This window comes from Rhinatrema bivittatum, chromosome 2, assembly GCF_901001135.1.
Source record: "Rhinatrema bivittatum chromosome 2, aRhiBiv1.1, whole genome shotgun sequence".
NCBI classification, from domain to species: Eukaryota; Metazoa; Chordata; class Amphibia; order Gymnophiona; family Rhinatrematidae; genus Rhinatrema; species Rhinatrema bivittatum.
Genome location: NC_042616.1, coordinates 181,592,638 through 181,620,548, shown reverse-complemented (window position 1 = coordinate 181,620,548; position 27,911 = coordinate 181,592,638). Strand labels below are relative to the sequence as shown.

Genomic DNA, 27,911 nt, shown 5'->3' with positions numbered 1-27,911 from the left:
CAATGCATATTTTGGTTGTGTAGGGATTTATGTATGTTTGTGATTGACTTATATATTATCCTGGAGGTGATAGATAGCCAGTACAGGTGTTGGAGGACAGGAGTGATGTGATCATGATGGTGGGCATTTGTGAGAACACGGGCAGCAGCATTTTGGAGCATCTGCAAGGGTTGGGTTGCATTTTTTGGAAGGCCTAGGAAGGTGGTGTTGCAGTAATCAACTTTGGCTAGAATAGTGGCTTGGAGAATAGTGCGAAAGTCAGGTAAGTGTAGAAGCGGTTTTAATATTTTTAGGGTATGAAGCTTGAAAAAGCCATCTTTAAGGGTGGCGGCGATTAACTTTTTTAGATTGAAGTAGTTATCCAGAGTAACGCCGAGGCTGCATACATATTGAAAAGAGGTGGTGGAGAAGGATTGTGTGTGGGGTATGGGTGGGTTGGGGGTGCTATTTTAGGGTGAGATGATAAGGCGCTCTGTTTTAGTGGTGTTAAGTGCCAGGAAGTTGTCTGAGAACAGGGTGCTGATGTCTGCGAGGGCTGATTCCCAGGTCTTCATGGAATTAGGTAAGGTGTCAGTTAAAGGTATGAGGATCTACACATCGTCGGCATAAATAAAGTGCGGAAGACCAAGTTTGGAAAGGAGTTGGCAGAGTGGGAGGAGGTTATATATTGAAGAGGGTGGAGGACAGTGAGGAGCCTTGAGGTACCCCTTGTAACAGGTCAATAGGTTTAGATTCAGAGTGCCCAATTTTTACACTGTATTGCCTGTTTAGATATGATTGAAACCAGTGGAGGGGGGGGGGGGGGGGGTTTCCAGAAATGCCAATTTCTTTAAGGCGTTTTAGTAGGATATTATGATTGACCGTGTCAAATGCTGATGAAATGTCCAAGAGGGACAGAATGTAATATTGCCCTCTGTTAAGAGCTTTCAGTATATATTCGGAGAGGGAGATGAGGAGGGTTTCGGTGCTGTGGTGTCTGCGGAACCCATATTTTGAGGGGAAAAGAATGTGGTGATCATCAAGGTAATCTGTCAGCTGCCGATTAATTATTTTTTCTAGGATTTTTGATAGAAATGGAAGGTTGGAAACAGGGTGATAGTTGGCAGGTTCAGTAGGGTCAAGGGTGGATTTTTTTTAAAATAGGTTTTATTATGGCGTGTTTAAGTTGGTTGGGGACTGAGCCAAGGGATATGGATTTATTGATGATATTTGCTATGGGTTTGGATATAATGTTGGGAATAGTGAGGAGGGTTTTGGTGGGAATAGTGTCTGAGGGATGTACTGTGGGTTTGATTTTCTTGAGGGTGGATTCTATTTCCATAGGGGTGGTGGCCTTAAATGAATTTAGTATTACAGTAGAGTTTGCTGCTTGGGTAGTATTGGGCATGGGAGAGGTGGGAGTAGTGCTTGCTGATAGGATATTGGTGGGTGTGGGGGTAGAGGGGAAACGTGACAAGAGTTTCTCTATTTTTTTTTTGTGGAAATATATAGCAAGTTCTTAGCATTTAGCTTGGTTATCAGTGTCGGGGCGGGGGTGTGAGTGGTTTTAATTAGTGTTGAAATATATTGAAAGAGGGCACGGGGGGGTTAAATTGTAGCTGATGAATTCTTTGGGTGTAAAAGTCTTTTTTGGCTTTGTCAGTAGCTTCTCAATAGGTGTGGAGGTAAGATCGGAACTTAGACTGTAGTGTTCCTTGTGCCATCTTTTTTCAAGTTTTCTGAGATTATATTTCATAGTTTTGAGCTCGGGGGTGTACCATGGTTTCTTTTTCTTGTTGGCAGGGTTGATTTCTCGAGATTGGGTGGGGCAGATGTTATTGGCGACAGTGTTAGTAAGTTGAAGCCAGGAGGAAAGGGCGGAGTCGGCATCTGTAAGGTCGAGTTTGGGAAGTTCATTCGAGAGGGCTACAATGAGGTCGTCTGTTTTACATGGTCTACGGAAGTGGATGTATTTTTATTTTTATTTTTTAGTGAGTGTGGGAGTGAATGTTTTTTTTATTGTGCAACTGCGGAAGTGGTTGGACCAAGGAATTGGTGTGCAAGTAGGGGGTCAAGTTGAACTAGGGAGTTGGTGAAGATGAGATCAAGGGTGTGGCCTGCCTTGTGTGTATGGTTGGTGATTATCTGCTTAAAGCCTAGGGCATTCAGAGAGGTCAGAATGAAATCGCAGGATGGGGATGGGGGAATAGTGTCAACATGGAGGTTCAGATCCCCAAGGATGATTGCAGGTGAGGTTTTGTCTAAATGTTTGGTGATGTATTCAATCGGGGGGAAGGGTTATTCTCAAGGGTCCCTGGAGGAGCGTATATTAAACAGATTTGGAGGGTGGGTGATTTAAATAGACCGATTTCTAATTTGCAAGGGGGTGTGATAGATTGTAGGGTTAGTCTAAATTTCTTTTTAGTGGCAAGAAGAAGGCCTCCTCCTCTTTTCTTGAGTCTGGGAATAGAGTAGATGTTGTACAGGTCAGTTGGGAGTTGGTTTATTAAAACTGCATCTGTGTCCTTTAGCCTTGTCTCGGTGATTGCGCAGATGTCGGGGCTATCGTCAGTGAGGATGTCATTGAGTATAGTTGCTTTTTTAACAATAGACTGCGCATTTAGGAGGAGGATTGTGAAGGTGGTAAATCCAATTAGTTGGGTGAGTGGGGAGACCATGATGGGGGAGTAGTGATCTGCAGTGTTCAAGAGAGGTATAATGTTGGGGGGCACTATATGTGGAGTAGTGTTTGAGGATGGGAATGGGATGGGAGCGCATGATCATTGGGGATAAGGGAGTGTAGGAGCCTGTAGATGAGGTGAGTGGGGGGTGGGCGGGAGGAGGAGCGTCGCTTGAGGGAAAAGTCGGGAGAAATGGGGAAAGGGGGGGGGGGGGAAATAGAGCCGGGCAGCGAGTCTGAAATAGTACTAGTGGTAGGGGGAGGCCCAAAGATGGAGCACAAAGGGGCGCACTAAGGGGCAGGCCCCTTTTATGCGCTCCTTCAGCGTGCGACGCAAGGCACGCAATGCCTAGGTCGCGGCCTTACTTTAAAGGGCTTAAACTGCCCGCCTCCGATGACGTCGTTACGTTGTGGGCCATCCTATGCTGGAGGGAGGAGCGGCTTCGGTCGGTCGGTGCGGCCTGCTCTGGACCCCGATGGGTCACTCGCCGATTGCGGGAGCAAGGGCCAGGGTGGAGGCGATTCGGGAGGGCAGCATGGCATCAAGATATGAGTTCAGATCTGTAGAAATTCATATTTTTTTCAATTGAGCAATGAGGCTTTTTATGTTCTATATATCAAATGCACATAAAATTACTAGCGGTTAATCTTTTTTTTTTCTCATTACAGATTCCACCTGCCTTATTGATGTTGCCTTTATTGTGGACAGCTCTGAAAGTGCTAAAAATGTCTTGTTTGAGCAGAAAGATTTTATTATTAGTTTCAGTGAAAAAGCTATCCACCTGAAGCTGGGCAAACCTCGGAAATTCAACAATAAGCTGGCTGTTATACAGTTCAGCAGTTCAGTCAAAATTGAGATCTCTTTCAAAGACTGGGCAGGGCTGGAGCAGTTCAAGAAGAAAGTCAATTCAATGGAATATATTGGGCAAGGCACATACACCCACTATGCCATTACCAATGTTACGCACCTGTTCAAAACTGAAGGACGTGAGAACAGCGTGAAAGTGGCATTGCTGATGACGGATGGTGTTGACCATCCAAAGAGCCCTGACGTACAAGGTGTGTCTGAAGCAGCCCGAGCTCTTGGAATATCATTCGTTACCATTGGACTTTCTAATAGTGCAAATAAATTGGCCAATGCAGCAAAACTTCGTCTAATATCTGGAGATCCATCCAGTGAACCCATTCTGATTTTGAATGATCCTACTCTCCTAGACAGAATAGTTAATAAATTGGTGAGTAAAGAAGATTTGCATTGATCTATATAGACCCTGGCATCTAGAACCTTCTCTGTATGCAATATCAATTTAAAACTTCTTTTATTATTTTTTTGATTTTTTAATTAATATTCAGAGAGCCTTGCACAAGTGCATGGAACAGGAAGTCATCTCCCACAGAAAGAGGAATACTAACAACAGTACAATTTAAAGATGGAGAATGGTCAAGGAAAAAATGAGTGGAGCTAAGTTTGGTTGGATAGCAGAAGGGGAAGGAGAGAGAGAGCACTGAGGAAAGAACAATTGTGATTTAAGGGAGGATTCTTTCACACTCTCCAACAGTCAGTACCTGTGAGGTTTGACCAGTGACTAAACTGGATGACATTACAGTAATGTCACCTCCAGGTCTACCTCTTCTTCATCTAGTAATATTCCTTCTCACCCCAATCTTCTGTTGGTCTAGGAAGGAGAAGGACCACAGCTCAACAATTCACATATGAAGGCTGAGCAGACTTTCTCTGCATTGATCTGACCTACATTGCTAATGATTCTGATGGTGTTTCCATAGGCTGCCCACACCTGGGCCCCCTCATGGCCACCACTTCTTGAAGTCATTTTTTTCAAAGCTTAAGAAGCATGAGTAGGGCCTTGAGACCTTGGATTTTTGTATGAGTACTATCTTTTGCCCATTTAGTGCTGTTCCATGGAACAGGGACGAAGGTAATGGTAGGTCATTTATAGGCTTGCTTGTACAAGACTCTCTTCAGGAGTCATACCAGGAGTTGCTTCAGATCTTCCCAGATGTGACTGCTCAGCGATGGCCTCCATTTTCCACTCCAGTTACAGTGTGGAAAGGGAAGAAATTTGCTCTAGTTCAGAGAAGTTTTAGATCATTGAGAAATGGTAACAAGTTAATGACTGGGTCTCCTGGGTCACTTTGTAAAACTTTTCTTTTTAATTTATCCTATTTCTAAGTATCTTAATTTTATTTTAGTATCATTTGTATTATTGTTATATTTATTTTGCTCCTATTATTATCATGCCATTACTTTTATGATTATATTATATTTGTCTTACTTTATTTCTTTGTATTGTTATATTGTTTGCTTTTATTCATTTATTTTTATGATTGTATTCTTGTCTGTCGCCTAGTCCTTTCTAGTGTTAGGTGATTTATAAATATCAATAAATGTAAATGTAAAGCAGGACCCTTGAGTGAGCCTCCTGTTTCCATTGAGCTCAAGGAATTAAGGGCTGACTAAGCAGCACTTTTCTCTCAGTCAAACCTAGGATTTTTAACATGCCAGGGTTGGACCAAAGTATGTCATATTGTGGGTTCAAATGAGGATCTAGTGCTGCTGTCTAAGAAAAGGATTTGATTTATTTTGTGATTCCTACCTAAATTCCCTTATAAGAAATTTAGCTGTAGTTAACAAATCTAGAGCCATAAACAGATACGCTAAGGAGCATTGGCTAAGAACAGGGTCAAAAAACAATAAGGTACTGCTGGTTCACCCAGCCATAGAGGTTTTCCTTAAGAAGGGCTGGGTTTATCCAGATAAGTGATGTCATCCCCTAAGCCATGTTAAAGTTAAAAAGACCATCTAGGGCAGAGATCCCCAACTTTATTCCTCAGGAGCTGCAAAAGGTTCAGGTTATCCCTAACTTATTTATCTAAGAAACGTATAGCCTGCTTATCTACCATTCTAAGCAGGTAACAAATAAAAACATTCAGTAAAAATTTGACAATATAAAAAAAAAAATCAACAACCTTAAACTCCACTGTTCTAATTACATTAAACTCAACAGATACAGAAGAGGATGTCATCTTGGACTAGCATCATCAAAGATTGGTATATTCTGGGCCAAATGCTCGAGCAAATAGTCCCATCTTTAATTTTTTTGTGAATATGCATGAGATAAGTTTGCCTGCATATTGCCTTGATAGTATACAAATTTATCTCATGCATATTCACTAGGGATATCCTGAAAATCTGATTTGCAGCCCTCAAAGACTGGAAGTAAATACCACTGACCTAGGAATAAGGTAGAAATAACAGCTAAGTTCCCTAATGTGAATTTTAGAATTGCAGCATTACTCATAAGCAACTATATTTATATGGGATGTTGCCACTCTGAAGGATGCCAATAAAATAAACTAATGGAGACAATCTTCAAGAGGTTATGAGATACATGGCATTTTACTCCAATCTGCTATACATTCAGCTCATGTCTCTAGGGCACTCATTAAGTGGACTAGGAATATCCAGAAGGCCATTAAAAACCATAACTGGTCTGGCTAGCCTAGTCCTATCTCTTTCTACCATGGGAATATCAGCCAGATTCTCGACTAGCACAGCATACAACTTTCTTCCTTTCCTGCATGGGTCAATTTTCAGCCCGATTCCTTAGCTGACTAGATCTTTTTGAAAATTGCCCTTTAGGGGCAATGAGTGATCAGACAAAATAAGTCTGTTATTTTTAATGTTTCAAATGAAACTATTTTATGCATCACAGAATTGCACAATCATTAAACAAACCCTTAAGAGAAACATAGGGGTAACCTGAACGGAACTGCAGTTACTACCTTGGGAAGCTTGCTGGGCAGACTAGATGGACCATTTTGGCCTTTTTCTGCCGTCATTACTATGTTACTATAGCAATAAAGGAAATAATAAAATGGTCCTGTTCAAAAGTTTGTATAACCTTAGTTCTTAATATTGTATATTGCCCTTTTTTGCATCAATGACTGCTTGCAGTCTTTAGTGATAGTTGTGAATGAAGCCCTTATTTTCTCATGTGATAAAGCTGCCCATTTTGTAAATTTTTTGGTTGTCTAGAATGAACTGCGAGTTTGAGTTCTCCCCAAAGTGGCTCAATGATGTTGAAGTCAGGAGACTGTGATGGCCACTCCAGAACCTTCACTTTCTTCTGCTGCAGCCACTGAAGGGTCAACTTGGCCTTATGTTTCACATCAGTATCATGTTGGAAAGTCCAAGTGCGCCCCATGTGCAGCTTCCTGGCTGATGAATATAAATTCTCCTCCAAAATTTTCTGATATGCTGCATTCATCCTGCCATCAATTTTGACTAAATATCTGTACCGCTGTAGCTCACATACCCCCAAATCAGCAAAGATCCACCTCCATGCTTCACGGTAGGAATGGTATTGATTCCTCTCCAAACATAGTGTTTATGATTGTAACTATAAAGTTCACTTTTGGTCTCATCACTCTAAATTATTTTGTTCCAGAAGTTTGGAGGCTTCTCTAAGTGCTGGTTGGCATATTGTAAGCAGGCTGTTTTGTGATGTTGGTGCAACAATGGCTTTTTTCTGGCTACTCTACAATGCAGCCCATTTTTGTCCAAGTATCTCCTTATTGTGCATGCTGAAACACCCACACCACTGTTTCAGAGAAGCCTGTATTTCAGTAGAAGTTGTTTGTGGGTTTTTCTTTGCACCCCAATAAATTTTCCTGGCAGTTGTCTGAAATCTTTCTTGGTCTGGCTTGGTATTAACTGAATCCATAATTTTCTACTTCTTGATCAAAGTTTGAACAGTACTGATTGGCATTTTCAAATCTTTGGATATCTTTTTATATCCTCTTCCTGAACTACATTTGCTCGCAGATCTTTTGACAATTCTTTTGTTTTCCCCATGCTTCAGTAATCACCAAAGTCAGTGCAACCCTGGATGAAATGCCTAAAGGGTTTCTCAAGAGCTCAGAAACTCATTGACTATTTGACTATTTATACAAAAACACTAATTACAATCTTAAAAGGCACAGGTCTGGATACCTACCCTTCATTGCCATCTCAACCTGTGTGTGTGTGTCAACTTGAGTGTATCTTATAAGCTCAAACATTCAAGGGTATGTAACTTTTTGAACAGGACCATTTTATTATTTCCTTTATTGCTATGGTTTGTTTAATGATTGTGCTATTCTGTGAGGCATAAAATAGTTTAGGACAAAGCTCTTCCACCAGCAGTGATGAGCTACAAGGAGACAATAATCAGTTTTATTACAGAAGAAGTAATTATCCTTAGAAAATGTAGCTCTCATCTGGTTAATCAAACATGAGCTACTCTTTCTGTGTAATGTTCCTTCCATTTCTTTTCTTAGCTATATTTTTTTTAGAATAGTCTCTGATTTTTAGTTTCCCCATGCTTCCCTACCCCCCACCCCCAATTTCAATTCATTGCATTTAAAACTCAGGGCTGTTTTTATTTGCTATCTACAAATGGCATTAAATGTTTTGTATAAAGCTGAATAAAATAGTCACTGAAGGACAGTACAGTTACTCTTTTTTTTTCTTTTTGTTCTCACAGGCTGTCATTGCCAGTGAACGGGTGAGTTTTGTGAATGTTTTGTCTACTCCGTATAGCATTGTGCATCGAGGAAGCCTACTTTCAACATTGTTATAATCAAGACTATCTCATTTATTTAGTTGTGGCTGAAGAGAAATCTTATATAGGTCATTGTTAGACCTTGATACCATAACAATAACAGTAATAAAATAATATTTTTGGAATGTCTTGAATAAAAGTAGTAGTTTGGCTCATGAGCATTCTCTTTGGTGTAAGTATTAGGTTATGAATTGACAGACATTCAGGGTTCATCCAGAAATGTATCTGAAAAGGTACATTCAATCTGTTTGAAGGTATAGTGTATTCTTCACCTAGCTGTCTTCTAATGTGTTTATAATTTATAATTTAAAAAAAAATGTTTGCAGTTCAAATATAGTGACCTGACTCATTAGGTGACAGAGTTTATGTGAGGTCTATGCTGTAGCAATAGATACCAATTTCAATAAATCTATTTTCTATGGGGTCAGTTTTCAAAGGGTTTAGGCACTTGACTTTCGAAATTAGGCCCCTAGGAAAGGAGGCAATAGATCAAGGGGGATGAAGGTGAAAGGGGGAGACTCAGGAGTAATCTAAAGCAATATTTCTTTACAGAGAGGACAGTGGATACATGGAACAAACTCACCCTGTGGTTGGAGATAAGGACAGTATCTGAATTCAAGGAAGCATGGGATAAACACGAACAGGCTGATGCAATACAGTGTGCTCGGCTGAGCACATGACTTGAACGCGCATTTGGACTTGCATCCAAAACCCCTCATGCAATAAGAGGATTAGCGCATTTAAAATGCACATCCAAACAAGCCCGAAGCTAATGGTGCTCATCACATGTTGATGAGGCTATTGGCTATTAACTCCCGAGGCAAAAAAAAAAAAAGTCAGAGGAACCTTAAAACAGAGAACAGAAAAAAAAAGTGTCTGCTGTGGTCAGGTTAGGAAAACGGACATTCAATTAACGAGCAACCATTTTCTTAATCCTTGACTGTGCACAGGTTAGGAAAACGGACACTCGTAAAATTGAGTGTCTGTTTTCCCTAACCCGTTGACAGCAAACTCTCTTGGGTGTCTGATGCCGAGGAGGTGCTAAGGACGCAAACTTTTCCCTAGTGCCTCCTTTCTACTGCGGCAGCCCATTTAAATATTAAATCGAGTGCCCGGGAGAGGTGGATCGGCACAAGAGAGCGGGCACTCAATCATGAGTACCTGTTTAACACGCGCTGATATTGCTTTGGCCCGAGAGAATCTCTAAGGGAATAGTAGGGATTGTAAAACTGAATAATTGGTGTGGATAGGCAGACTAGACAGACCGTATGGTCTTTTCCTGCCATTAAGTTTTTAAATAGCAACTTTGAAAGCTGACTAGGGCTGAGTTTGTTACATATAAGAACCTAGTTTCAAACTGCCTACTGAGGGGTATATTTTATAAAGTTGTGCACATGCGTCCATGTGCGCGATCTACCTGGCGCACACACATGGAAGCGCGATTTTCTAACGTGTGTGCACGTGTGTTATAAAATTGGGGGTCAGTGCACGCAAGGGGTGCACAATTGTGCAACTTGCGCTCGCCGACGCCCGCGGCCTTCCCCCGTTCCCTACCCCCTAGCCTGACCTTCCTACCCCCCCCCCCAAATTTTTATTTTACCTGTTGCTCCTGCCTGGAGGCAGGCGCGAGCTGGCACCCTGCCGGCACGCGATCTCCCAGCACAGAGGGAAATGCCGCTGTGGCGAGGGCTTCTAGCCCCTGCCTGCCCACTCACCGATTGCCCCGGGACATACGCGCATCCCGGGGATTTATGCGCGTGACTGGGCCTGGCGCGCGTAACCTTTTTAAAATCCGGGCCTAAGTGAACAGGGTCAGGTTGGGGGACGTAGTTAGGCACATAAATTAGGGCCTCATTTACTAACCATTTTTCCCATAGACACAGAATGGGAGAAGAGCCTGATTCACTAAGCCATTTTAGGACATTTATCATGTGAAAATGCTGGTTTATGTGTAGTAAATGGCCTAACACGGGGATGATCTGAAATATTAGAAATATCTTGTGGTGTTCTAGCCCCAGCACAGTGTGTATTAAAATGAGCTCATTAGTATGCAAATTCACCCTAATGAGCTCATTAATACCCTAAACTATGTGAATGAAATAATGCAACTTGTAGAAAAATTTGCAAGCCATATTATTTGAACTGAAGTTTGCTATAGCTCAAGAATTGTAGCTAACTTTCCCTCGGAGCTGTAGAATGTTAACGCAGGTGTCTGCATAGACTCCAGGTTTCTCTCTCTTTCCTACCTCTGCCCTTGGAGGAGGCGCATTGTGTGAATTAAAAAAAAAAAAAAAAAAAAGTGCTTTTAAAGATTTGGTACAAACCCTGTCCTCCTGCTCCCAATCCCTCCCCTTCAGTATAAAAAATCCTGCCTCTGTTTGCCAGGAGGCCAGGATGCATATCCCCAGACCCTCCCTTACAGGCAAAGCGGATCCCTGCTGGTCCAGTGGCCTCCCTCAGCCCCAACCCCTTGGTCCTCCCCTTATAAATAAAATGATCCCTGGTAGTCTAGTGGAACCCCTACCCCTACTTCTTGGACCCCTTTAATTCAGAAAGTATCCCTGGTGATCCAGTGGGGGCATGGGCGTCCCTAGCTTCCTGGCCTCCACTGGACTATCAGGGATACTTTCTGAAGTAAGAGAGGGTCAGGGCCGGTGCAAGGGGATTAGACGCTTAGCACCTTCTGCCTTGCACCCCCCCCCCCCCCCCCCGTCTCAGCCCCGACTCCTACCTCGTTCTGGATCGCGCCTGCCGAGTGTGTGGGTTTTCTGGGCCATAAGCAGGTTGGGTGCTGCTCGCTGCCTGCCGAATCTCCACTCCTCTTTGCCGCTGCGAGTAGCCCCATATGGCTTGCACCCCCTAATGGTCAGGGCCCTAGGCCCAGGCCTAGTTCACCTGGTGCTTCTGCCGGCCCTGGAGAGGGTCCGGGGTAGGGGGTCATGAGTCCATTAGACCACTAGCCCAGAAGTGGGGGCTCTGGAGGTCCCCCGGACAACCAGGAATCCATTTGTCTGTAAGGGAGGGTCTAGGGATGGGGATCCTGACCTCCTGGGTCAACAGAGGCAGGATTTTTTTAATCCGAAGAGGGAGGGATTAGGAGCAGGAGGGGGCAGGGTGTGCATCAGTCTCTAAAAGTACATTTTTTACATTTTACACTGCAAAGATGTGGTGGTGGTGGTGGTGAAACACAGGTCTAGGCGGACCTCTGGGTTAGACACTATTCGTGGGGGTGGGGGGAATACTCTGGAACATCAGCCCCTTTAAAACAGGTCCCCAGAAGCTTCAGGACATGCATTAGCATCCTCTATCTCCCAGGGAGGGTTAGCTACAATTTCTGAGTTATAGCTAACTTCAGTTCAAATAATGTGGCTTGCAAATGTTTCGGCAAGTCCCGTTATTTGATCATCAGGGTTTTGCTTGTCTGTAATGGGATAGGGAAGCCTAGAGTTGGGGGGGGGGGGGGGGAATCCCAGTCTGCGAGGCAGTGAGGGCCAGTTTCTTTTACGGAAGGGGAGGGTTTGGGAGTGGGGAGTGGTGGGAATTGCGCTGATCTTTAAAAGTACATTTAAAAAAAAAAATGTGCACAAATGGGCAGTGTCCAAGGGCGGCTGGGATGGGGGATTGGGGGGGGGGGGGGGGGGATTGGAACAAAGGAATCCAGGGGTTTGTAAGCCTTGGTAGCCCCACAGTCCTGGGGCCACCATTGCACATTGTTTGGGGGGGGGGGGCTTTCCCTGCCACGGTATTTTTCCCTCACAAGAAAAATACTGCAGGAGTCGCAAAGCGGCAGTTATTTACCGTGGCTTTCTGACTCCATTGGTATTTTACTCTCGAGGAGAAATGCCTTGGCTTAACGAATGACACCCCCCCCCCCCCCCCACCACCACTAGCTTCTTAAACTTAGGCAAATAAAACGGCTGGAATTAAGTCACCTCAGTATTAGGAGCCTAAAGTTAGATGAATTGTCAACTCAAAACTTAGTTTGGCTGAAGATGCACCCAGGTTAGATGCTGAGCTTTCCCTGTATATCAGCCTCTGTGTACATTGCACTGAACCTTCACTCAGAGCCTTTCCGCTGAAAGAGGTCAAAAGTAATTTAGAAAGTCATCCATCTGTGGTCCTCCTGGCAGATGGTCAGTGAGATAGAAATATTGTACCCTTTCAAGGGATAAAAAAGGGGGAAGGCCCAGTAGCACACTTCAGGGGATAATGGTGATTTGTAGGTGGAGTGTGTGGGGCTTTTCTTTTATCTGTATTTCTCTATTATTGGTTTTTTTTTTTAGAGCACCAACTGCATACTATACAGCGATCTGTACTAGGTGGTTGCAGAGTTCCCTTTTCAAAGAGTCTAAAATCTTAGAGTTTAGGGCGTGTAAGTGAGCTGCTCAATATTACACAGGGCCGTGAAGGAGAGGTGGGAAGCAAAACTGGGGGTCACAACTTAGAGCAGGGATTCCCAAGTTTTTCTCAGGGATCCTACAACTAGTCAGGTTGTCAGGATAGCTGCAATGAATAGGCATGAGATAAACTTGCATGTATTTGGGTTTCCAGTTGGATCCCTAGGATAGGTTTGGGAAGCCCTGGCTTAGAGCTCCAATCACCATGCCACACTGTCAGCCCACTGCCTCTGCCCTGGTGTGCCGTTATCTCTAGGACTGTACAAATGTCATGTTTTGCTCTGCTGGCTATCATAAGGTCACAGATTCTGAAAGGATTTTTCCCATGTTGTGCAGATGGAAAAATATTTAGTAAATCTGGCCCACAGTCTACTGCCACCAACATTTTCAGGCTCCAATGGGGCTCCGTGAAGGGGAAAATGAAGAACACAGCTTATACTGCTGCTGAAATGCATTAATGTAGAAAGACAAATACAGCTTGTTTCAGATGTTAGTTCATTTCAACACGTAAACTAATTTTTCCTTTTTCTCTTACCTCAACAGTGTGAACAAAAGTCTTGCCAGTGTGAAAAGGGTGAGCCAGGAGTGCAAGGGCCCCCTGTAAGTCCAAATGAATTTTTACTGACAAGGCAGAGGCACCATAAAATACCAGGCATTAGTGCCCCCTCAGAAGTTGGTGTTAATACATTCAGAGAATGCTTGCTAGATTATTTTCAAGTATTTTTGTTAGAGGGCCACAGACATACTCAAGCACATTTTAAAACTGTAGTATTTTTTCACATCCTATTTGACTGTTGTATACACTTTGGGGCAGTATTTCCTCGTCCTTCGTTACTGATTACTGAATATTTGCAGCATTCTGCCTGACCTGAACAGTGATTTATATAGTAATTCTGTGTCTTTTGTAAGAGGGTGGGATTGTAAGAGACATCCCCCAAATTCTCTTAGCACCAGGGCCTACGAAGAAGCAGGAACTGAGCTAGTCATGCTACAGCAGGAGTAGGTGGCAAAGAAATTCTCCTCCTCTCATGCTGATGCTTCCAGCCACTGTAGCATGCACGGTTTCCCCGGACTCACACCAGGCCTAGCATGAGACTCCAGGATAAGGCATGCAATGGTAGAAGGAAAAACAATATTTTCTTTACTTCCTCTGATAGTCCCGAGCTCTGTGCTGCCTGCAGTGATAGTTAAAGGAATGACTGGGTGAGAGCCAGAAGGAGATACAACAGCTTGGGCTTTTTGGCATGGGAAGAGATTAGGTTGCAAGAGAGGGAGAGATGCGGATAATGAGTAAGGGAGATGTGGATGGAAAGTGAAGAAGGGGTAAGGAAGCACAGAGAAATGGGAGACAAGCTGGGTTGAGCATGGAGTGAGACGTTGAGAGAAAAGAGAGCATGAGCAGAACGTGGAGGAAAAGGAAACAAATTTGATGGAGAGACTGAAGGAGGGAAAAGGCGAAAGGAGTAAATCGAAATATATTAGAAGAGAAAAAGAAAAGGAAGGATTTGGAGAGTGGAGGCACATTTGATAAAGGAGGTAGAGTGAGAAAGTAGTGAAAGAAGAGTTAAAGGAGAGAGGAAAGGAAGTAGCAAAAGAAAAATAAAATGTAATGAAAAATTTGAAAAACGATAAAACTGAATTAGAAAAGGGAAAAAAAAGTAACTTGGAAGAGAGACTGAAGAGGGAATATATAGCAAGTGAGGAGGACAATAAGTGAGACATTCTGAGGGAATAGTGGAATATGAATTTTATAAAGAAATAAAAAGAAAAGAAGTGGGAAAGAGACAGGTGGTATTTTATCAGAAATAGGTCACAGAGATAAGGAGAAAAGAAAAAGAAGCTGCAGGAGAAAAAGCAATAGAGACAGGGTGTGGGGAGGGTTAAAGAAGGCATGAAAGGAGAGACCAGATGAGAAGGGAGAGAGAGTAAGTGAGGCTTGGGGTGAGCACAGGAAGAGAAGTAAGCAGACTTGCTGGAACTGAAAGCAATAGATAGTAGGGATGTGAATCGTTTTTCAACGATTAAAATTATCGTCCGATAATGTTTATATCGTCTTAAATCGTTATAGAACACGATACAATAGAAATTCTAACGATTTATCGTTAAAAATCGTTAAATCGTGTTAGTGTGCACTAACTCGAGTTAGTGCGCACTAACTCCCCGTTAGTGCGCACTAACTCGATTTAGTGCGCACTAACTGAAAATGATACAAATAAACACTTTCCAGGTCACTGAAGGTCAGTTAGGAATGAATATGTGTTCCTATTGGCTGGCTGCCCTCTTATCTATTGATGTTACCAAGGTTACCACTGAGGTGATGGTTGGGGGGATGGGAAATGGAACTGGAAACTAACGAACACCAACAGAAAATGAAACAAAGTGTTCACACTTCCCAGGTCAGTAAAGGTCACTTAGGAATGAATATGTATGTATGTATTCCTATTGGCTGGCTGTGCTCTTATCTATTGATGTTACCAATATGGTTGGGGGGATGTGAAATGGAAACAGTTGGAAGCTTGACAAAAAAAGTAATGTAATGATCAGCACTCACGTGACTAGAACTTGTTTGTTTATTATTTTTGTTAGCAGGCACCTGAAATGCTAGTGCATGTTGAATTTGCCAATCACTGTGCATTTTAGAAAGGTGGTCCTGGCTGGAACTGTACACAGTTCAAATATATGTAATTGATTGTTGGTAAGTGTATTTTTTAAGTAGCCACACTGGCACCAGTATGTTTACTTTTCCTCCTACTTAACTCACTAGCTCAGCTTTGTAAGAAGGGCTTCTCTGCTTGTGTGTTGTTTTTGTTTGGTGTGAGGAGAGCAGAAACATCAGATCTTTATTCAATCTACTACAGTCATCTCTTACAGTGCCCTATCCCTATTAATACCAGGAGTGTTGTGATCTTCCTGCACACAGTGCCCTAACCCTGATACCAGTCTGAGACAGCTCCCTCCCTGCATTACTAGTGAGAGGCTGGCTTCACAGACAGGAGGGAGCTGCCTGACCCTCACTCCTGACTTCCCCCATGTCCCAGCTAGTGAATGGTGTGTGGGTGAGGGGGGGGGGGGAGGATGGTGAAGTCTGAGACAGCTCCCTCCCTGCATTACTAGTGAGAGGCTGGCTTCACAGACAGGGGGGAGCTGCCTGACCCTCACTCCTGACTTCCCCCATGTCCCAGCTAGTGAATGGTGTGTGGGTGAGGGGGGGGGGGTGGATGGTGAAGTCTGAGACAGCTCCCTCCCTGCATTACTAGTGAGAGGCTGGCTTCACAGACAGGGGGGAGCTGCCTGACCCTCACTCCTGACTTCCCCCATGTCCCAGCTAGTGAATGGTGTGTGGGTGAGGGGGGGGGGGGGAGGATGGTGAAGTCTGAGACAGCTCCCTCCCTGCATTACTAGTGAGAGGCTGGCTTCACAGACAGGGGGGAGCTGCCTGACCCTCACTCCTGACTTCCCCCATGTCCCAGCTAGTGAATGGTGTGTGGGTGAGGGGGGGGGGGGAGGATGGTGAAGTCTGAGACAGCTCCCTCCCTGCATTACTAGTGAGAGGCTGGCTTCACAGACAGGGGGGAGCTGCCTGACCCTCACTCCTGACTTCCCCCATGTCCCAGCTAGTGAATGGTGTGTGGGTGAGGGGGGGGGGGGGGGAGGATGGTGAAGTCTGAGACAGCTCCCTCCCTGCATTACTAGTGAGAGGCTGGCTTCGCAGACAGGGGGGAGCTGCCTGACCCTCACTCCTGACTTCCCCCATGTCCCAGCTAGTGAATGGTGTGTGGGTGAGGGGGGGGGGGGGGGAGGATGGTGAAGTCTGAGACAGCTCCCTCCCTGCATTACTAGTGAGAGGCTGGCTTCACAGACAGGGGGGAGCTGCCTGACCCTCACTCCTGACTTCCCCCATGTCCCAGCTAGTGAATGGTGTGTGGGTGAGGGGGGGGGGGGGGGAGGATGGTGAAGTCTGAGACAGCTCCCTCCCTGCATTACTAGTGAGAGGCTGGCTTCACAGACAGGGGGGAGCTGCCTGTCCCTCACTCCTGACTTCCCCCATGTCCCAGCTAGTGAATGGTGTGTGGGTGAGGGGGGGGGGGGTGGATGGTGAAGTCTGAGACAGCTCCCTCCCTGCATTACTAGTGAGAGGCTGGCTTCACAGACAGGGGGGAGCTGCCTGACCCTCACTCCTGACTTCCCCCATGTCCCAGCTAGTGAATGGTGTGTGGGTAAGGGGGGGGGGGGAGGATGGTGAAGTCTGAGACAGCTCCCTCCCTGCATTACTAGTGAGAGGCTGGCTTCACAGACAGGGGGGAGCTGCCTGACCCTCACTCCTCCGGGGTATTGTGATCTTCCTGCACACAGTGCCCTATCCCTGATACCAGGGGTGTTGTGATCTTCCTGCATGCAGTGCCCTATCCCTATTAATACCAGGAGTGTTGTGATCTTCCTGCATGCAGTGCCCTATCCCTATTAATACCAGGAGTGTTGTGATCTTCCTGCATGCAGTGCCCTATCCCTGATATCGGGATGTGTGCAAGAAGATCACAACACCCCCGGTATCAGGAATAGGGCACTGTGTGCAGGAAGATCACAACACCCCCAGTATCAGGAATAGGGCACTGTGTGCAGGAAGATCACAACACCCCTGGTATTAGGGATAGGGCACTGTGTGCAGGAAGATCACAACACTCCTGGTATTAATAGGGATAGGGCACTGTGTGCAGGAAGATCACAATACCCCTGGTATCAGGGTTAGGGCACAAGTTCTAGTCACATTGATCACATTACTTGTTTTGTCAAGCTACCAACTGTTTCCATTTCCCATCCCCCATATACTGTCAGTAGGAAACTTGGTAACATGAATAAATAAGAGGGCAGCCAATAGGAATACATATTCATTCCTAAACTGACCTTAACTGACCTGAAAAGTGTCAAATTGTATCATTTTCAGTTAGTGCGCACTAACTCCCGTTAGTGCGCACTAACTCGAGTTAGTGCGCACTAATCGGAAAAAACGATTTTTAACGATTTTTTAACTAAAAAATCGTGCCTAAGACGATTTTCTTGCCCTGCCACACGATTTCTATCGTTAAGACGATATGGAAAACGATTCACATCCCTAATAGATAGAGACAGGCTGAGGAACGAAGGAATGGCAATGGAGATGTTATGTTGGTCTGCCGCGGAGCTCGCGACCGACCTTCCTAACCATCCTGCTGGGGGCGGCCCCTGGTTCCGCTGCACAGCAGGAGAAGCGCTCCCTGCGCTGCTTTCCTCTTTGTGGCCCTGACCGCCGCCGAAGAACCTCGAATCGCAGCAAAGATGCAGCTGCCAACTCATGCTCCAACTCTGGGCCTCCTTAGGCGCACGCGCGCCATCTGACCTCCCTTTAAAGGACTTAGGACAGGAACTCCAGGGTCGTCCACGGCTGATGACATCACAAGCCTGAGATATTTAAGCACCTCCTTTGGCCTACACTAACCGACTTGGCAATGAGTTCCCTGAGCTCCTCTGGAGCTTGTACCTGTTCTCCGGACCTGTGGTTCCTACCTTGATCCCTGATCTTCAACCTTGGACTCTGGCTCTGGGTACCCACTCCTCGGGGTCTGCCCTGCGCTTCCCATTCCGGGACTCTATCGTGCGCTGCCCCGCTCCTTGGGTCAGCCTCAACTCCTCTTTGCCAGAGATCCTTTCGCTATGCTTCCCTGCTCCTCGGTGTAGCCTCAGCATTGCCACACCGGAGTTCTCTACGCTTCCCCGCTCCTCAGGGTAGCCTCAACGTTGCCACATCGGAGTTCATGTCTCTATGCTTCCCCACTACTCAGGGTAGCCTCAGCGTTACTACACCGGAGACCCTGTCTCCCCGCTTCCCCGCTCCTCGGGGTAGCCTCCGTGTTATCCCACCAGACATTATGTCTCTACACTCCCCCACTCCTTGGGGTGATCTCAGCACTACTACACCAGAGATCCTGTTTCCATGCTTCCCTGCTCCTCGGGCCTGCCCAGTGCATCTTTGCCTTGGAGATCTTTCCTCTGGTTTATCCTATCTCCTGACCTGCCCGGCACTGCAATACCTTGGACTGTTCTCTCAGACACCACTCCTTGGGGCACCTCGCAGTATTGCCTCAGTGCAGGTGTCTGCGATCACGTGGCTGTGACACAGACAACTCTGCTACGCCTCCTTTCTCCTGGGTCACAGCTGTGGTCCAGTTGCCTGTGTTTTCATTCCACCTTGCCTCCCGATAGTGGGGCCCTGTGGGGTTCAACCCCTTTGGGAGAGTCAACTCCAACCTCAGGCCAAGGGTCCACGAAACCTACAAAACCTAACAGATTGCCAAGTCTATGGACCTGGTGGACCTGACCACTCTCCAGGCCATTCCGGGCCTGGCCCAGAAGATCCAGGAGGAGCAATGATTCTTGGAGGCGTTGGCTACCTCTATAGAGTGCCTAAATGCCTGACTAGATTCTCAACCGGTGGATTTGGCTCTGCTGAAGTCCATTCCTGGGCACGTTCAGAAGCTCCAGAATCTCCAGTTGACTTTAGAACTAGTAGTGGCAGATGTAAACCGTCTTGCCGCCCATCAAGACCTCCTGACCAAGCTTAACATCCTACCTCCATCCCCTGCGGCCCCCGTGCCAGCCTCTGATCCCAGTCGGGCGGTCATTTCTCTGCCAGCACCGCCTCGATACTCAGGAGACCCTAAGCGGTGTCGGGGATTCTAAAATCAATGCCACATGCATTTTACCCTTCAGTCAGCATTTTTTCCAAATGACTTGGTGAAAACGTCCTTCATTCTTTCCCTTTTGGATGGCAAGGCTTTGGCTTGGGCTCTCCCTTGTGGGAGTGCTCCGACCCCTTGCTTTCGAACCTGCTGCACTTTGTTTCGGCCTTTAAACAGGTTTTTGAAGAACAAGGCAGGCTCCCTGCCATGGGCTGTGATCTTCTTCACCTGCGACAAGGATCTCGCTCCTTAAACAATTACACAATTGAATTCCGAACTTTGGCCATGGAATTAAATTGGCAGGGGAACAGCTTACATGCCATATTTTTAGATGGCTTAGCTCCCCAAATTAAAGACGAACTTGCAGCACGAGTCATCCCTCTGTTCTCCATGGGACATCAGCCCTAGAATCTGCAAGAGTTGGAGAACAATTGGCACCCTGGCTTCTCTGACCCTCTGAGGGGGGGGGGGGTCTAGAGGAGAGGATACTGTTACGTCAGTCGGCCACGGAGCTCACGACTGACCTTCCTCACCGTCCTGCTGGGGGCGGCCCCCGGTTCCGCTGCAGGGCAGGGGAAGCACTCCCTGTGCCGCTCTCCTCTTTGCGGCTCTGTCCGCCGCCGAAGAACCTCGAGTAGCGGCAAAGACGCTGCTGCCAACTCATGCTCCAACTCTGGCCCTCCTTAGGCGCACGAGTGTGTCATTTGCCCTCCCTTTAAAGGACCTAGGTTGGGAACTCCAGGGTCGTCCCCGGCTGATGACATCACAAGCCTGAGATATTTAAGCACCTCCTTTGGCCTACACTAACCGACATGGCAACGAGTTCCCTGAGCTCTTCTGTTGCTTGTACCTGTTCACTGGACCTGCGGTTCCTGCCTTGGAACCCTGCTCTTCAACCTTGGACTCTGGCTCTGGGTACCCGGACCTCGGGGGCCTGCCCTGTGCTTCCCGTTCTGGGACTCTGTCTTGTGCTGCCCCGCTCCTCAGGTCGACCTCAGCACTACTTTGCCAGAAATCCTTTCACTATGCTTCCCCGCTCCTCGGGGTAGCCTCAGTGTTGCACACCGGAGTTCCTGTCTCTACGCTTCCCCGCTCCTCGGGGTAGCCTCCGTGTTATCACACCAGACATTCTGTTTCTAAGCGCCCCCTCTCCTCTGGGTGATCTCAGCACTACTACATCAGAGATCCTGTCTCCACGCTTCCCTGCTCCTCGGGCCTGCCCAGTGCGTCTCTGCCTTGAGTTCCTTCCTCTGGTTTATCCTATCTCCTGACCTGCCCATCACTGCAATACCTTGGACTGTTCTCTCAGACCCCCGCTCCTCTGGGCACCCCGCAATATTGTCTCAGTGCAGGTGTCTGCGATCACGTGGCTGTGACGCAGACAACTCTGCTACGCCTCCTTTCTCCTGGGCCACAGCCGTGGTCCAGTTGCCTGTGTTTCCATTCCACCTCATCTCCAAACAATGGGGCCTTGTGGAGCTCAACCCCTCTGGGAGAGTCAACTTCCACCTCGGGCCAAGGGTCCATGAAACCTAACAGTAGAGAGGACAGAAAGAATGAAACAAGTTGAGAGGAGAGAAAAAGAAGTTGGAGAGAATGACATAAGATGGAGAGGAGATAGAGAGGTAGACAGGAGAAGAGTAAAGATGGACAGATAGGAGAAACATCAAGTTTTAGGAAAGAGAATGAAGTTGGGGGAGACAGAATGGAGCGCAGACAGTGGGATGAGAGACAAGATTGAACATGAGAATTAAAAAAGAAACCTGCTGATTACTTAAAAATACAGCATTAATAGAGTAAGATAAAAATTAAAGGAAAATGAGATAAGATAGAAGAAGAAATTATGAAATAATATAGGAAACAGACCAAGAGAGAGCAAAGCAAAAAAATAAAAATAAAAAAATGGAAAAGCAATCAAAAATAAATTGGATCCAGATACATGTTAGAAACCTCTGACTTAATGTACATTTTTTACTTTTCCCCAAAAAAGATATTCACTGAAATCCTGCCTATGATTTTACTTTGAAGGAATGAAATATTGTTACAGACAAAAATCACATATGTTGTATTTTTTTATGGTCAAAAGTCAATGCAATTAGTTAACACTTTTTCATACTGACAAATTACTAGTAATGAGAGAAGCACAGGGTATTATAAAAAGTTCTGTTAATTAAAGGTCCAATTCAGACCAAATAAAATCTTTTCAGTCACATAGGATGTTTGTGTGCAGAGCTCAAGTCAGCCACGGACTGATTGTGGTGAATTTGAGGTTTTCAAGGACATAAAGCATACTGTGTACTCCCAACCTCTGTATTTCAAGTAGGTTGGGGGTTTGTACAATCCTGAAAGTGATATCTGGGACAAATGAAGAAAGGGGAAGCGTTGTACATTCATTTTTATTTTTTTTTTACCTGAGTCTGAGGTCTGATGTACTTTCTCTAGGGACATAGGAAGAAACCTAGCTTGGCTATATCTGTCTTATTTATTCCAGGGTGAAGAAGGGAGGAGTGGTGTGAAAGGTGAGCGAGGATCCAAAGGAGAAATGGTAAATGAACTTAAACAGGTTTAAAGACAAAGTAATACACTTTTAATTCTTCTAATATATAAAGGATGGTACATACTGGGGCCAGTTTTCAGAAATATCCACATTGATGCAGGCACGTTTACCCAATGACTTTGCACCAAATCTCAAAGGGAAAGCGCACACATATTTTTCCCTTGCAAATAGCCCTGGGAGTAAGTACCTGCAGAGATCTGAACCTGCTTTTTCTGTGGGCACTTTCTTTCCTTCTAAATAATAGATGTAATTTAGAACCCATTATTGCCTCTCCTGACCTAACCCTGTCCCGAGAGTGCCTCTTCTAAATGCACTTAAAAGTATCCGTCTAGTGGAACAATGCTTGTACTTTTCATCATGTTAGGGTGGAGCTTTTACCAAAAGCCCTTTATCCAAGCAAAGGGCTTTTGAAAATTGTCCTCATAAAGATCAAGTCATTTATTTTCATAAAATGGTTCCCACAGGAAAAACATTCTTTGTAGACTGTGATATCCTTTTATTAGATTACCATAAAAAGGGACCTGTGTGGTCTCAAAAACATATGGGCTGCAACATCTTTGGGTTATGTTTGTTTGGCCTATATAAAGCATTACATCATATAAAAGAATTCCATATTCTCGAGGGCCTGTCGCCTGCAGCCTACTAGACATCTATACTGCAGGAAAGGAATGGGGTGAATGCCTTTGTAGACATGGCCTAATGTGCAATACTCTTTTAAGGATTGTTACCAAATATATGTGGACTTGATAGCAAACCAATTTAAAATTGCAAACTGAGAACCGCCTTCAATCATTTTAGATTTCACTGAAATTGTTTTTTTGTGCATGAAAAGGAAATTCTACAGCAAGGAATCTTTATATGAGGCCGGAAGGGACTAGGTTCAGTAGTAATACAATTGAGCATTATTTTCACAGAAGGGTAGTAAACTGGCAAAATCGAAAGTCAGCAAGGCTATGGGTCCTGATAGGTTCATCCTGGAATACTGAAGGATGTACTCCCTTTAATCCTCACTGCTCTGTTCAATGTATCACTTGAAACAAAAAAGGTACCATAAAACTAGAAAAAAGCAGCTGTTGTACCACTGCACAAGGGTGGCAACAAGGAAGTTGTAAAAAGATTATAGACCTGTTAGTTTAACATCAATAGTGGGCAAGGTAAATTGAAGCATTACGGAAGGATAGAATAGTATATCTTGAAGCCAGTGGCTTATAAGATGCTAGGAAACATGGTTTCATAAGGAGAACATCTTGGCAAGCAAACTTGATTTCTTTGAGATGACCAGAATAGTAGCTCAGTGAGGTACAATAGAGGTAGCCTATCTGAATTAAAGTAAAACTTTTGACACTGTTCCACATAGAAGACTGGTGAACAAACTAGCTAGTCCAAGAGTTAGAAGAAAAATTATAAACTGAATGAGAAGTTTTTTGAGCAACCGGACTCAGAATGGGGTCCATTCTGATGAAAGGAAAGAAATCAATGGAGTGTCAAAGGGGTCAGTCCTAGGTCCAGTCCTGTTCACTGCTTTTATAAGTGACACTGGAGAAAGGTTGTAAGGGAAAGTGTGCCTCTTTGTAGATGATACAACAATTTGCAAAAATGCAGACAGGCGAGAGAGTAGATAAGATGAATGATTACCTTATATAATTGGAAAAATGATCAAGGTTATGGCAAAAAATGCAGATGCATGCAGTTAGGATGCAGAAATTCAAGGGACAATAAATGTTTGGAGGTGAACTAGCAATCATCAACAGGAAACAGACCTGAGAGGGTGATCCTCTGTGGTGACCTCAAGGTAACCAATAGGTGTGAGCAAGCAGTTGAGAAAGCTTGGGTGCATAAATTGAGGTATCGCTAGTATGAAGAAGGAAGTAATATTTACCTATCTACAGGTCTTTGGTGAAACCTCACCATGAGAATTATGTTCAGTTTTAGACATGAAATCTACAAAAGGAAATTGACATAGCAGAAACAGTTCAAAGGAGGGTCACCAAACTATTGCATTGCCTGCCGGAGACAGCAGAATTCCATTTTGTTTGACAGAGAGAGAGGCCAAACACCAACCAAGCTTCATTCCTGCTAGCCTTCCTCCCTGCCTTTTCTCTCCCTCTGCTCTCCCCTCTCCCTTACACCTTTCTGTCATTCACATTGCCCCCGGCCCTCCCTCCCTCCTTACCAGCTGTATCCTTTGGGCTGGCAGGTGACAAGAGGTAGTAGATATGATGGTTGTGGGAAGAGGCAGTGGTAGCCATTTTGATTGGGAGGGAGACCAAACAAATCAGCCTTCACCTGCCTCTAGACTCCCTTACATCTTTCTGCCCACCAGCATTCACATTGCTCCCTCCTCCTGGCATATAGCTAGCAGAAATTCTTACTCCAGTCCAGGCCCTTCCTCCATTTTTACCAACTACACCTGTCAGGCCAAATAAAGACTGGAGGGAAATAGTGAAGAATGCAATGATGGTGGGAGGAGGCAGCATCAGATCTGTGCTTATATAGCACATGCCTTTCTTCTACGCTCTTTGCTGTGTCTTCATTGGCCAGAGCAGAGATGACACTAGAGCCACATGGCCTCTCATTCATTGCCCTGCCAAAAGTTGGGCCATGGTCCCAGTGGCCCATCCCATTCCACTGCCTATGTGACTTGCACTATAAGCCATACACAGAGAGTGAAGGAACTAAAGATTCACTCTCTAGAGAAAAGGGAAAGGTAAGATATGTTTAAATATCTAGCAGTTTTCAATAAGTACTAGAAGATAGTATTTTATGTAGAATGAAAAACTAAAGGATAAGGGCTCATATTATGAATCTGAAGTGAGGGTTAGCTCAAAAGGAATGTGAGAAAATACTTTTTCACTAAGAGGGTAGTGGATCCCTCAAACAGACTTCCAGCAGAGGTTACAGGAGGCAAAATAGTGGTGGAATTTAAGAATACATATGATAGATACAAAGGGACCTTACTGGCAGAGGGAGGAAGAGGACTACGGATTGACTAAAATCTGTGACAGCACAGTAGGCAGGCGCAAATGGGCAGACTATGTGGAACAAGTGGTCCTTTTCTGCCAACATCTTCTGTGTTTCTAAATGCATGGAACAGCAGCTTCACAATGGAAATATGGGGATAAAAATGTTACCACGTTTCAAGAAGGCAGGGTTCAAACACAGAGGACCCTGAATGATGGAGAGATGAGGATAAAGCCAGAGATGATGGGACTGCAGCGCTGTGGTGATAAGAGAATATGGGAAGATCACATGTTTCTGTTGGAAGCTGGTTTCATATATGTTCTAAATTCAGCTAAATGAATACTGTACAATTAAAACAGGCCATCAAATATAAATGTTCAGCAAGTTGTGCAGCATCCAGATAGCAGGCTAAACTTTAGCCAGCTAATTTTAGTTGAATTTTCAGTCATATTCTAGTCAGGGGGGTAGTATTGGGAAGGGTACATTGAATATTGAATTCCCGGATTGTAGGAGCTGTGGGGAAGGCGGGAAAAGAGAGAGAGGTTGGGGCCAGTACCAGATATAGATGTTGCAGGTGGCAGTTAAAATGAACATTTGTTTGTTTAACTTATACCAAGGAAAGGGTAAGATATTATCTAAGCAGCTCACAAAAAAATGTCATCATCAAATACTGTCAGCTCCAAAGCGAGTAGTAGGTAGACGGACAGAAGCCAAAGAAGGAATGACCAAAAGAGCCTACTGTGATGATCTTAAAACTCACCTTGGCTCATAGGGCAACAGACTGTGATAAGGTATCTGGGGACCTCCACTAGGAGCCATTGTAGCCCCTCCAAAACAGTCATAATTTGATTTAATCTCTTACTGCCCAACAGCAAACTCACTACAGTATTTTGGAGGAGTTCAAGCTGATTTACATGGGTAGAAGTAATGCCTCGGTACAATGCATTGTAGTAGTCTAAACGACTAATAATCAATGAATGAATTACTCAGGGTGGTAAATTTTTAAAGGCTACCTAACTGAATTTAGAGAGCTAGATTGCTTTGAAAATGTAGCCTTCCACGTCCTTTTTTTCAAGTGTTATCCCTGCTTTCACAGGGGGCCACACTTCAGAGATTACTGAATACTAGCAACTCATTGCAGGGTCTGGGGGAAACCCCCACCCCAGATTGCTATGCAATTTTGGAATTTATTTGGTTTATATTTTGTCTTTCATGCATTTCAAAGCAGATTACATTCAGGGTCTGTAGGCAATTTCCTATCCCCAGAGGACTTACATTCCAAATTTGTACCTTAAGCACTGGAGGGTAAAGTGACTTGCCCAAAGTCACAAGGAGCAGCCGCAGGACTGGAATACTGGCTTCCCTGGTTTGCAGCCCCTGTTTTAATCACTAGGTTGCTCCTCCACTGATTGTGATCCCCTGGGTCTTAGACTGAACCTGTAAGACCCAGAGCATCACACTTAGTCCTTCAGAACATAACAAGTTCATACACAAGCATTTTGTTCCAAAGCAAAAGTTAGTTTACTGACAGTCCAGAAATAATTCAGCAAGACGAAAACAATGCAGAAAAGTAATTCAGGAGAAGGCAAAATTGGCAAAACAGGCCAAGAATTCCACACATGTGGTATTTTCAAACCACTTGAGTGAATGGACATTAGGATGGTCTTCCCTTGCTTCCCACCAGGACCTAATGTCCTCAGGGCGCAAATGGGAAAAAAACTAGAAGTGCTCCTCTAGCACCCAAAGTTACCTACTGGCTGTGGGCTGTCAGGTAACGACCCTGAGCTCAGAATCCTCCTTGGTTGCCCTTCCCCCAAAAGTTGACAAATGGAGTCCAAGACCGAGCACAGCCCCTCCCTGGCTCTGTCCAAGGTGTCTCATCCTAGAGACTCACTGAGCCACCTTTTATGACCTTTGCCAAAGAGCCTCCCTGGAATTTTTATTGTATTTTATTTAAAGGCTTTTCTATACCAGCGTTCATGAAAAGACATATCATGTCGGTTTACATTGAACCAAGGTTAGAAATACATCAAACAGGGTGGTTTTTAAACAGGGTTTAACATCGAGGCCTTTACCGTATATCTAAATCCACTAGCACGCCATGAAATTCCCATTGCTAGAATGTTCCTCAGAAAAATGTCTGGGGAAAGCTGCCCACTTCGCACAAGACTAAGGAGGTTTTTAATTTTGAAAGAGATTTGGAAAATAGAATGTAAAATATAAAATGCTTGATGGAATTGCAGAATTGGTACTTTCTTTTTTCTGCAGTTCAAACCAATCTTTCTAATGTTAGTTTGGCATGAAAGCTAATGAAGATCTGCAGGCCACAATTTACTAGATGTACCATCAGTTAAACAAGTGAGATTTGATGAAACAAGCGAGAGGACTTTCTTTGTTGCAGTTCCTGTTATCTGGAATAGCCTACCTGATGAAATTAGATTGATTCAATGTTATCTGACTTTTAGAAAGCAGGTGAAAGCCTTCGTCTTTAAGCAGGCATATGGGTCTAATGGGGACTGAAAGCATCATTTGTATTTTTTTGATTTGTGAGTGGCAGGGTTTGGTTTTCTCTAGTTTGCGTTTTAATTTTATGTTGGCTATGGGTAATCATATTATTGTTTTATTTTGTTTGATCCTGGATGTTTTTATTTTAATGACATGTTATGTATATATTTATTGTAATTCGCCAAGTACTTTGTATTATGTGAGTTAAAAATCTTTTAAATAAATAAGCTGTGTGTTTATTGACTGGTTTATCTTTCTCAAAAGGGTGATTTTGTGAAAGGAGAGCAAGGAGAAAAAGGTGCAGAGGTGAGTGCAGTTCATTTGATATATTAAGAACATTTGCAAAACAATGGTTAGGGATGGCAATGCGAAGAAAACTGATTTGAAAATACCTGTTGAGGATCTCCCTTGATCAAGACTCAGCCTCCTAGCATTGGCAGACGAGATACACCAACTCCCTTTGTGAGAAATTCCCTATCTTTGCCATATCAATAG

The 27,911-nt window shown here is 44.6% G+C and overlaps 1 protein-coding gene across 2 annotated transcripts in view; it reads left to right on the top strand.

Moving 5' to 3' along the window:
- The window catches only part of COL28A1 (collagen type XXVIII alpha 1 chain), a 352,774-nt gene that overhangs the window by 5,728 nt on the left and 319,135 nt on the right, over window positions 1–27,911 (top strand). For both annotated transcript variants that reach the window (XM_029588942.1, XM_029588943.1), the window contains exons 3-7: window positions 3,329–3,894; window positions 8,206–8,226; window positions 13,224–13,280; window positions 21,885–21,938; window positions 27,681–27,722. In XM_029588942.1, the coding sequence (XP_029444802.1) occupies window positions 3,329–3,894; window positions 8,206–8,226; window positions 13,224–13,280; window positions 21,885–21,938; window positions 27,681–27,722 (740 nt within the window). The remainder of the gene's footprint in view (window positions 1–3,328; window positions 3,895–8,205; window positions 8,227–13,223; window positions 13,281–21,884; window positions 21,939–27,680; window positions 27,723–27,911) is intronic.